Source organism: Hydra viridissima, unplaced genomic scaffold, assembly GCF_058129835.1.
Source record: "Hydra viridissima isolate aposymbiotic clone 2 unplaced genomic scaffold, HvirCarnegie_v1 scaffold_1, whole genome shotgun sequence".
NCBI lineage: Eukaryota > Metazoa > Cnidaria > Hydrozoa > Anthoathecata > Hydridae > Hydra > Hydra viridissima.
This window is the reverse complement of record NW_028324300.1, coordinates 32,283,550-32,295,672: the sequence shown is the minus strand read 5'-3', so window position 1 is coordinate 32,295,672 and position 12,123 is coordinate 32,283,550. Positions and strand designations below refer to the sequence as shown.

Below are 12,123 nucleotides of genomic sequence, written 5' to 3'. Positions count from 1 at the left end.
TTTAATGTAATTAATGTAAATAAGAGTTTTATTAAAACTCTTGCTTGTCTATAAGGAATATTATTAGTGTAATGTAGATATATATATATATATATATATATATATATATATATATATATATATATATATATATATATATATATATATATATATATATATACAGACACACACATAACAACAACAATCATAATAAGCTAATTAAGTTAAAACATTAAAAGTTCATTTTACTGACAAACAATTTACAACATCCTCTACTATTGATAATCCTATATTCGAAGTCTTGATTACAGGTTCTCCTCCTTTAAACTCTTGAAGAAAATTAGGGTAAATTACAAAGACATTTCCTATATCATCTTCAGTTTTGATTTTTTCTGCTGGTATTATTTGCTTATTAATAATGCATTTTTTCCAACATTCTGATAGATTTTTTGTTTCCGATTTTATAGAAGATGATCTAAAATGCCTTAGTTGAAGTAAGGAATCAGTTGGTCTTGAATCATCTTGAAATGTTATTCCTTTATCGGTTTCATACATATTGCTCACAAATATAGTCAGATATTCTTTCCAAATGACTTTGATTATCCAAAAGGGAATATGTGATTTTTTTCTTTCAAAATGTAAGCCATCCTTACTTACTTGGTGTTGATCCTCTTGATGATTGGAATATCCTTTATTAAATAAATGACGACTTTGTAATCGTAAAAGGCTATTCACAATAACATGATCATTATAGTGGTTTGTTGTGGTTCTATTGATAGTTTTTAACTCATTAAAAGTGCGCTCTTCTTCCTCTGTATTAGATGAGATTCCAGACACAATTCTTAACATTTGAGGACTGTGAACAGATAATGCATGTAAATATTTTCCATACAAAACTCGCATGGTAATTGATCTCGGTTTATCTTTCACTAGTTCTTTTAAATATATCAAGTGAAGAAAACTTTGGTTATGAAGGAAACAAATGTTTTCTATAGACCTTGTTGATTCATTGGAATATAAAATGCTCTGTATATTAACCATTGTAGATAGTAATTCAAATGCTAGTTGATCAATCTTACCCTTCAACACTAATACTAATTTTAACAAACTTTTTCTATAGTCGACTCCACGCTTGCACTCTTTGTTATCAAAAGACAAGGTAACCATATCTTTAAAATATTTTTTTTCATCTTTACTGAGATGATTGCCTATTTCATCATACAAATTTGATATATGACCTTTTATATCATGTAATGGTTCACATGGTAAAACTTTATATCTATCTAGATTTAAATCTTTCATTGATGTATTATCTTCTTGGTATAAAAGAGAAGGCAATCTTTGAATGCCATGCATTTCTTCATCAAGTTTAATTTGTAAACTGCTTTTATTTTCTTTACAATAAAAGTGCTTTCCTCTTTCATGTAATTCGGTAACAATTTCATACTTCTTTAAATTTTTATAAAGTTTGTTTCGATTTTGGCGTATTTTTTCCTTGCTGCAATTTGTGCTCAAGATTTTGTCAATTCTGTCCTGAACACTGAATACTGTTTGGATAAATGAATGAGTTATATTTGCAGGTTGCTGAATGTTTATTGGACACAACCAACATGGATAATCACCCCCTTTTTGTTGACCAATCTCTAATTGACAAGCTGGGGCATCACCATGAAAAAATCTCATCTCATCAAATAATAAAATGCCATCTACACTAATTGGATATTTTAACAACCGATTGTCCTCATTTCTAGTTTTTGTGTACAAAAGTTGGGCATCAGAAGATTGACAACGTACCAATACATAAAGTTCAGGTTTTTCAACAATTGATTGGACATTAACTTGCTCTTTATATTTTGTAAAATATTCATCATCTTTTAAATATATGGCTGGGTCATAAAAACAGTTAACCATGAATAAAACATAAGCGTGGTTGTTAATTGTAGATCCATCATGCCATAATTGAAGGTGGCGTTTACAACTGAAACTTTTCAATTTTTGTAACAATAACTCTGTTGTTGTGTCCATAATATATGAAAATTCATTAATTCTAGTAAGTTCAAAGATTATATCTTCTCTTGACATATTTTGAAATTCTTCAGTGCTGTGCAATCTGAAGAACTTTTTATGTTGCTCTGCAAACTTTTTCCTTATTTCAATTAAAGGGATTTTTCTTCCATAAAGCTCAGTTAAGATTTTTTCTTACGAATTATCATTATTAATTTTTAATATTTCAAATGATTGTGGAGTTATTAGTTCTCCTATTGTGTAATCTCCAGAGCTTATTTTTGTTTTTATATTTTGTTTAATTTTTTTATTCGTAGGTTTTGTTGGCATTGACACTTTAGTTCCATTAATTCTTCGCTTGGATCTTCTCATAATGGTCTTTCCTTTACCCTTGTAGTCAAACTTTTTTAAATCAATGCCTTTTTTTTCAAGAAATTCTTTAACAACTTGACCACTGTTTGAAGGCGAAGCACCAGCCTTATTTTTCATTTGGAACTTTTGTGATAGTTTAGTATAATTTATATATGTTCCTATTTCATAATTCTCAACTTCAGCAAAACATTCACTGTCCAACCAACTATATGAACCTATATGATTTTTTCTAGTTTTATTTTGCTTCGCACTTGCTCGTTGTTTTGCCTGTTCAAATGTTACAAAACTTTGACTTAGTCTCAGTTTTTTATGTTTAGAAAATGAGATTTCTGTTCCAAACAACCTAAATGAAAAACTATTTTTGTTATACCTTAAAAATGATCTTAGATATAATAAATTAAAAAAATGAAAATAGAACACTAATGAAAAATTTAAAAACTAGAACTCTTAGGCAGTGGCGTAACTTCAAATTTTGTCCCTACCCCCCCCCCCTACCCCTACTCCCCCCCCCCCCTACTTGCAAGATTTTCAAAACGGGACCCAAATCCGAATAATACCCATACAAACTGAAAATACCTATACAACCTAAAAATAGCTTGAAAATAGGCCCTAATATAATAAAATGGGCCTTTTTTTGCCTGTCCCTTCCCCCTCCTTTATAGTTTTACTACTGGTCTTAGGGTTTAAAAAATTAATAATAATTTTTTTTTTAGTTCAAATAAATAATAACCTGTCAACTGCTGTTTCCTGTAAATGTGCGTCTATACTTGATTTAAATGACCTTGCATAACTATTTTTTTGAGCCATAACTACACTTTTTGAAGGTTTAGCTACAAGTGAGCTCTTTGGAATAGATGGCACTAAACACCCAATTGGAGTAAATGGAAATTTTTTTTTAAATTCATTATCAGCCTTTTTTAAAAGAATTTTGGCATCAGCAACCATTTTTGATTTTTCTTCATCTGACTGATATAGTGTTAATGCTGCTTTTCTTCCATAAGTGATGCATTTTACTGGAAATAATGTTAATAGATGTTTTTAGATTTTACTTTTGATACAACCCTTGCAATTTGAAAAAGAGTGCTGGGATTTTTCCGTTTCTCCTAGTTTATGCCAGCTTTTGCTCGAAAACGATTCTAATATTGTATTCTTATTTGTTTTACTTGATTTCGCTATAGATTGAATTTGATTTTTAATTTTTGGAAAGTTGCGACGATGAATATCTGATGATACCATGAAGTGCTTGTTAAATATTAAATCGTAACAATCTATTTGCTCTTTCAGTGTTACTCTCGATAAAACAAGCTCGTATGCAACCACTTTGGCAAAACCACATGTTGTTGGATCAATAATAGACATCTCAAATTAAAATTTAAAAGTAAATCTGGCAATTTAAAAGTAAATGTTGTACACTAAAGATTTATGTAAATGCAATATCATACATATTATTATATATAATATTACATGTAAAATTACATATAAAATTATATATGATATTATAAATCTAATAATATTCATATGAATAATCGCACATTTTGTTTTTGCACTATAAAAAACAAAGTTTTATTATTGTAAAACAAAAAAAAGATGGTTTTTATTTAATTTTCGAGCTCTATGTTAATTTAAAAGACTTTGTCACGATGTAATTGTATGGCTCAAAGCTCAACGGATATTCTGAAGCAAAATTTAGCCGAAAACGAGCGCTAATCTCTGTGCGCGGACATGTTTTGTAGTAAATATTGGCTACTTTTAGCGCCTATCCTATCTCGTAGGTTACTTATAAAATATATATTTTAATTGCATCAAGAAATTCATCAAAAAATATTTTCAACGGTACCAAATATGTGGCATTTTGTTTAACTTTTAAACAAAATATCAACTATAGCATAAGTACAGTTTTTGTTGAAAAAATCCTGGTTTCCCGCCTTAGATCACTAGAGTATTCACTAAACTTTTTAGAAATTTGCTCAGCTCAATTTACGCAAGAAAAGTTACGCTTGCTATGAGCTGCCTTAACTTTGGCGTAACTTTAAAATCAATAAATAATAAGAATAGCGTTATATTTTTATGATACATATGAAGTTCTATTGTCAGATTGATATGTTATTAGGGCTCTTAACATATGTAAACTATATATATTATAGCAAGGGTTAACAATAATCATAGATATTAACAAAAAATAACTGCATCATAATGACATAACATCTTATTAAGATGTTGTATTATTATATATGTTAGGCTTAATATATCTTATATTGTAGGAAACTATTCAGACTTTCCCTGAGACACTAAGGAGTCACTGTTTTTTTTATGAACTTAATAATATTTTTTCCATATGACTGTGAATCATACAATTTATAAACTACACTCACCTTTTGTACAGTTTTAAAACCGCGTCATTTTAACACATTGAATACATTAAGACACTACATGCTTAACAACTATGTACATTAACATCCACACACATTTAACACTTTACATACTTTAACACCTACACACACGCTAATTGCATTTTGAAGACGTTATTCACGACAGTATATAATGATATAGCATCTTATATGACATGATATATTGTCATATTATTAGTATCACATAATATAACATCTTTATAATGTAATATTATATATATGTTTAACCTGAGTTTAAGCTTGTCAAAGTTCACTTTTCTCTTTTTTAACTAACTTGCTTTTGTTTAATTGAATATAATGGTCAATATGCATATTTCGTTCACATGTTGTTTCATGTAAATTTAGGTGACACCTCTCATGTAAGCCAGTCAAGCTGTAGTCGCATTCTTCATCAGTTTTGCAAATATTTTATTCATCACTATCATCACCTTGTCAGATGGTATGATAGTCCAGAGGAGATGACTGAAACAAAGAGAAAGTATTTTCAATCATTTCGAGTTAAAGGTCTTCTTGGAGTAATAGATGGTACAATGATACAAATCAAAGGAGTTACTGGGGCTGATGAACCAGCATACATTTGCAGGTTAACTCATCTTTTTATTTTGATACCTGATCATTTTGATTTGATACCTGCTCATTTTGATTATATTGCTTTAAGTCATTAGTCAAAAGTTTAAAGTGTGCACTGCTTGGCCTACTTACACAGGCATAGTTAACATGAGAAATTAAAAATTGCTTTTGTTTCACAAATTTATTCTGTCTATGTATGTTTGCATACAATTCATACAAGCTTCAAAAAAAATATTTCTGTTCTGCTATTCTTTATAAAAAGATATTTACTATTTCCTTTTTTTTTTAGATGCTAATGCTTTTTTAAGCTGTATTTTACTTCACATTGTTAAGTTATTATAAAGCGCTTCATGTTGTTAATAATATGTAAAAAAAATATTTAATTTACAAAGAGAAAATACTTCAATTTCACAAAGTGCGACATGTTTATTACTAAAATTGAAGTTTTTTTTAATATTTTAAATAGCACATCATAGTTCTTTAAAGTTTGAAAACATCAAGTTACTTAACGTAAGTGCTAAACTTAAAAAAAAATATAATATAAGGTTATATAGTTTATAATAAAAGGTCACGTAAAAAAACAATGTTTTGTTTTGGCTAAAGGTGACCAGTTGTTCTAACATGATGCCAATGTTTCCCGAAAAAGGTTTTTGCTGCTCTTTGATTTAAAACATTTTAACATCTTGATGATTTTTAACTTCTTTTTTTTTAGAAAAGGATATCCTGCTTTCTTGAATTGTCAAGTTGTCATTGATGCTGATGGAAAGTTTAGAGATGTTGTTGCAAAGTATCCTGGATTGTGCCATGATGCCTTTATTTTTCTAATTCTGCATTAAAACAGACGTTAGAAAATGATCCAAATGCAGGCTTCCTTTTTGCAGACTCAGGATACGGGTTGTCACCAGTCTTGATCACACCGTTTAATCATCCAACTACACCAGACGAAATATATTTTAATAAAGTTCACCGTCAGGTACGTAGTGATGTAGAGCGAGCCATTGGACGTCTCAAAAACCGTTGGAGGTGTTTGCACAAAAGTGGTGGAACACTTCAGTACACCCCAACAATTTGCTGCAACATATTTTTTACTTGCATTTTACTGGAAAACTTTTGCATTTCCTTAGGACTAAAAATTCCAGATGACACTAACTTTGAGGACAATGATGAAGATTATGTGCAACCTGAACTAACTCAAACCAACCAAATTCGACTTGGTATTTTAAGAAGGACACAAATTAAAAACTATGTGTTTGCAAATCAAAGGCAATGATATATTGTAAAAATGTTGCATGGATGCCCGCAGAATATTTTGTTTTAGATATGACATTTTTTAGGCATATAAACTTAAGTATGTTCATGCTTATGTCAAATGAGATTGATTTGCAAATATAAAGAAGTGATTGGAGTCTCAGAACAAGAATACACCAAAAAGTTTACCCCACTACACCAAATGTCATGGAAATGGGTTAATAAGATAGCATTAACATACTAAAGTGCAGAGTTTGCACATTGCCTGAAAGTGTCATATCGGAAACATCAAAAAATCATGCAGGCCCCCATGAAGTGTTGTAGTTTTCGTATACAATTTTTCAATTTTTTAGATTTCAATGATAGAAGTAAATATTTATGGCAAGTTTAATTGTATATTAAATGAAAAAAGTTACAAGTTCTTTATAATATAATTGTAGATCAGATTAAGCAATTCTGAACCCCTCTTTTCCTCTTTTTTTATATGAAATTGAATGTAAGGTTTGCAAAATTGCTTCATATTATTGCATATATCGTTTCGGTAGTTAAAAACCAAAAATAATGTGCTAATTTTTTAAGCAAAAAATGTGTATATATCTTGCTTTATCTAGTTACGTGCAAATTTATTTTCTGTTAATAATAACTAAAAAAGTTCAGTTCTTTATTTTCTGCGTCAGCCGCAGCAATCTTTTCCAATGAACAAGCAATTCTTTTAGCGGAGTTGGCAAAACTTTCTGTTGAGGTTGCAATTCGAGTCAATGTTTCAGCAATACTTTTAAAGAGGAGGTTTTCGCTCGGAATAGAACGGCTGAGAGCAGTGGCTATACTCTGTCCGGCTGCAGCAATTTCCTCACCAATTTTTGACATGTAAGCCATATATTCATCCACATTGGATGACGACAGCTTTCTACTAGTAGTTTTTCTCACCGGTTTTTTATATCGGTGGTCCTATAAAGTATTGTTAAATTAGATAAGAAAAAAGCATAACGCACAGTAAAAAAAATGACTTTTTAGTAAATATACAAACAAATAAATTTTGCTTATTAAAGTTGAGACAAAATTAGAATAAGAAGGCAAAATAAATGAGCTATCTCTAAACTAACTAAAATCCTAAGAAACTCTTAATGGTTGAACTTTTGATTTGTTAATCGTTTATTTCATTTTTACAAACCAAAACCAAAATAAATTTCTTTAGCCAAGAAATTTTAAAAGAAAAAAAAACATTTTTTAATTTAAATATTTTATTTTCAATTTGTTTTTTGTTAAAAAAGAATACAACGTTCTTTAATATTGTTTCACACACCCTAAAAGCATTTTCGATATTTTTTTCTCTAAACATAAAAACTAAAGTTAACTTATTTCTGTAAAATGTACCTTTTTTTTTAATAACGGGATTTCAGAAGCAGTTTCATGTTGTAATATCAACAAAGGATCTGCAGTTGGTGAAGAACCTGCCAGATGAACTTCTGTTGTTGAAGTATCAGGCGGAGTTAATAACTGAGAAGACTGCGATGAAGAAAATGAAGCCATTAAAGATAAAGATCGTCGCAAAGGAATTTTTCTCTTTGTAAAAGTTTGATTCTTTAAACATTTACATTTTTTTTTTTTTTTTTTGAACAAAATAATAAAAATTTAATCACTTTTATATTAAACAAAAGAGGAAACAATGAAAAAAAAAAATAAATAAATATTAACACAAAAATATAATGCTCAATATTAATTTCTACAAATAATGACTTTAATATTTGTGCTCTTTGTAAAAAAAAAATATTTACCTTGACAAAGTCTTCTTTCTCATCAGGCTGTGAAATATGTGTTTTGCTATATTTATTAAAACACTCCACGTTAAGTATTTCAGGCACAGTTTTGCTATTGGTCATCTAAGATAATATGACATAAAACAACTTCTTTAATAAAAAGCTATAGTGAACATGTTAACTTAGAGTGCAAGGTTAAGATAAAGATCAAAATGTTTACAATTGTTGTTTTGTACATTTAGCGTGTGAAGAAAATTCTTTACAGAATAACTTTACCTTAATTAACTGATTGTTCATTTTTTCTACGGGTTGCAGAACAAAGTTCCCTGTTATCATATCAAAGTTAACTTCTTCATCGTGATCTATTCTGCAGTGCTTTTGTTGAGTGTCAATTCCTCCTGGAATTCCCTGAAATAAAGAACAGCAATTTTTATAAATCTGTATCAAAACTTTTATAAACATAGACCTAACGTTTGGATATAAAAATTAAAGTTTAAAAAAAAATCATTATTTTCATTTGTAATGATTCTTCCGAAACCTGCTTTACTTAATAAAAAAGGTAAATGTATGAGGGTAAAATTTTAAAATATGTATCAATATACCATGTAGGAAACTTTTGGCATTTTGTTGACCAATTCTTGATCAATCAAGTTCAGTTCTTCACCACTTCCCATGCCTCCTCCTGTCTTACACAAACTAGAGGTAATACGAGCTGCTTTTGCCTTGCTGTCTGACTTTTGATCTGATAATTTCTTTTTACATTGTTGCACTGTTCTATCAGAACCAATTGAAGAAACATGATCAGCAATTTTGGACCATATGCCATCTTTTGTTAGTTTTAAAATCCCTGGAAAAAAAAAATCAAATATATACATTTACAAAACATGCACTACCTATTATATACCTACCTATTTATTCTAGGATTCATAAAATGTACCTAGGATTGACAATTATAGCTATAAAAAAAATCTGACTGATAGAAAAAAAATTTATTTTTGTTTTCTTAAAGATAAGATATATATCAACTTTATGAACCAATTTTTTTTTTGGCCTTACGTTTACTTGAGGAGTTGTTAAGGTTTGATATGAACACTAAATTTTTTGATATTTTAAAAATCAGGCAATCTATCCCAATTTTCTACAAATTAATAAAATTAGAAATTAATAGTTTAGTAACTTAATTGTTTTTATTAACTTTTTAGAACAAAATGAATATTCAATTTAAGTGATTTTATATATGCTTTTCATTCACATTATTTATAAATTGTACAAAAAATAAAAGATTAAAAAAAAGTATGGATAGGACATATCAGACTCAACAAACTTGAAATTAGTTTAAATATAAAAAATCTCTATTTCCGAAAGAAAACAATTTTTTTCAAGTCTTCTTTGGCTAAATAGTAGCAAAGTCCTGTTTTTGTAGTCGGTACTTCAACTTTGCAAATGATGTGGACATCTGGAACCCAGCATTGGCTATCCACAAGTGGCCATTTAAACAACCATGCAAGACCATTTGGACACATAAATTTGACAAGCACATCTTTTTTTTCTAGATTAATGTCTTCAATGACTCCTATTCACCACTTTTGCTCATAGGAAATAGGCATAATCACCTGGTACTAAGTTTACAGTTGTTACAGGGATGTTTCCAAAATCATGAATTAAAGCAAAATCTTCATCAACACTGCATAGCTTTGCACCTATCTAGAAAAAAAAAGCAACATTTATTCCATTTTACTTATTTTGTTAAACATGTTTTTTTAAAGGCATTAAAAAAAAATTGAAAGTTTGAAAATAAAACAAAAATACTTTTGACAATGATTCCACATAAATAAAAAATCTATTCAAGTTTATCAATAAAAATTATGCATGTTTTTTAAAGATGAAAAAAAGTATATTAAATATATATATTTTAACCTTTTGATGGCCAAGTGGTACAAACTGATGAAAACTACGTGTTCCAGGTATGGTATTTGCAGTATCTAATTGTTCCTTAAGAGTGTTTCTCACCAAAGTTAAATCTTCTGATGATATATAAATAAAATGTACACCTTCAACGTTTTCATTGCAATATTTGAACATTGCTTGTGGAGATAAAATATGATTACCCATATCTCTTTGCAAGCTTGCTAGTGTTGCTAAACATTTGACTGTACCACCTATCCCATCACAAGGTTGCTTACCATGACTAGTTGCAAAAAAGTTCCATTTAGCAGAAAGACCAAAATCTTCAAGATGGAAACAAAGATTCAAAATATTTTTGCAATTCTTGTATTGACTTGCACACCCATCCGAAAAGTATTCAATATTTTTTATTTGAGGTAGATTTGTTTTAATATCATTGCTGACAACATCAATAATTTTGTAAACCATGTTCACATCATGTATCATATCATCTGAAATAATACAATAAGATTTGTGATTGAGAAAACCTTCTTTTTTGAAATAGATAATCACAAGATGTAGTGTACATTGTAAATTTGTTTAATGAAAGCTTTGTACTTCATCCTGAACTACAAATTTAAAGTTTTCTGAAAAATCACCCAGAAATAATGCTGTTAACTCATTCATATCTTCCTTTCATGGTTTTGAAAGCAACAAACAATTCCTTTAAATTACATAACAGCAAACGTTTTTGCATGTGAACATTTTTATGCTTACATAATCCTTTTTACCAGGCATTATACGACTATATTCATCATCTTCATAAAAAGACTTGACCAGTTGAACTGTTACATCAGGAAGAACTTTCCCTAATTTAGGATTAGGCATGGCTAAAATACCTTTTTCTAATGCTAGTTTACGTGCAGTTCAAGCTACATAGTTTGTTACATGTAATGTTTCAGAATCTTTTTTTATTGACCAGTCAGTTGGAGCAAGTGTTGTCAGTTGTATTTTTTTAGATGTTGCTGTAGACTCTGCAATTTTATTAGCTAACAATACCATCATGTTATCAAACAAGTTTGCTTTTTCCATATACTCATTACCAAAACATGACTGTTCTTCAAAACTTTCTTCTAATATATAAAGGAAAGTGGCTACTTTTTTTTTAATGGAGCTTGTTAATGCTGTCAATTTTCGTTTACTTTCTCTAATTTTACCCGACTTATGCAATCCTTTGACCTTAATAGGAGATATTCCAGCAACTGTAAAGTGTGTATTTACACCCTCTTTTTTATTTTGAATGGATGTTTCACTGACAATACAAAATCTTCATCATTTTTACTTCATACTTTTTGATAAATGTTTCATAACTTTACTTAGACAGCTTGGACACAACTTTTTTCCAGGTATAAGATTTGAACCTACGGTTTCTGCTTCTAATACAGTATGCATTGTAATCACACGTAGAGATGCTGAAAAGAAAATATACTATATTACTCAAATACTATAATACTAATTATACTATTATTATAAAACAATGAACAAATCAAAAATAAACAACTTACTAAGAATTGTATTATCCATTAAACTGTAAATGGATAAATTTTTACCTCTACACACTTTTTTGTGAGTCAGAAATGGATTACAGCAACTTTTCCGATTACTCTTATATCTCACTATTAACATATCACAATGATGTGTGCATATACTAGTAGTTTGTTCTTCTTTCAAGTTTGTTCGTTTTACAAGTAATTTAAGATCATTCCTGTCAATATCTTCAATCAGATTTCTTACTTGGGTATATGATTGTTTATAACAAGCTCCATAATCATTTAAAAATGAACAGTTGGTTTTATTATCCATATAAAACTATAATGAGGAATTATAATCTAAACACTTAA

General features: G+C 29.0%; 2 protein-coding genes and 1 pseudogene across 5 annotated transcripts; all 3 read right to left on the bottom strand.

Annotated features, from left to right (window-relative positions):
- Positions 1-202: 202 nt before the first annotated feature.
- On the bottom strand, positions 203-2,839 carry LOC149894560 (uncharacterized). The gene has a single exon (XM_090098449.1). It carries the CDS (start codon positions 2,059-2,061, stop codon positions 220-222), a length of 1,842 nt encoding a protein of 613 aa, XP_089954575.1. The 5' UTR covers positions 2,062-2,839; the 3' UTR covers positions 203-219.
- Positions 2,840-6,956: 4,117 nt separating this feature from the next.
- LOC145187920 (uncharacterized) lies at positions 6,957-12,123 on the bottom strand. 3 transcript variants are annotated; one of them, XM_090086591.1, is made up of 8 exons: positions 11,833-12,123; positions 10,256-11,694; positions 9,952-10,042; positions 8,941-9,185; positions 8,615-8,746; positions 8,357-8,461; positions 7,956-8,087; positions 6,957-7,529 (listed from the first exon to the last, which is right to left on the bottom strand). In XM_090086591.1, exons 2-8 carry the CDS (start codon positions 10,727-10,729, stop codon positions 7,215-7,217), a joined length of 1,494 nt encoding a protein of 497 aa, XP_089942717.1. In that variant the 5' UTR covers positions 10,730-11,694; positions 11,833-12,123; the 3' UTR covers positions 6,957-7,214. The 3 variants fall into 3 exon arrangements, with proteins under 3 accessions (XP_089942717.1, XP_089942711.1, XP_089942728.1); XM_090086585.1 differs by having other exon boundaries at positions 7,956-8,162; positions 11,788-12,090; XM_090086602.1 differs by lacking the exons at positions 9,952-10,042; positions 10,256-11,694; positions 11,833-12,123 and having other exon boundaries at positions 8,941-9,584.
- Positions 10,949-12,085, bottom strand: LOC149894559 (uncharacterized; annotated as a pseudogene). The gene is made up of 3 exons (XR_016449783.1): positions 11,788-12,085; positions 11,619-11,694; positions 10,949-11,563 (listed from the first exon to the last, which is right to left on the bottom strand). The product of XR_016449783.1 is annotated as an uncharacterized LOC149894559 (transcript).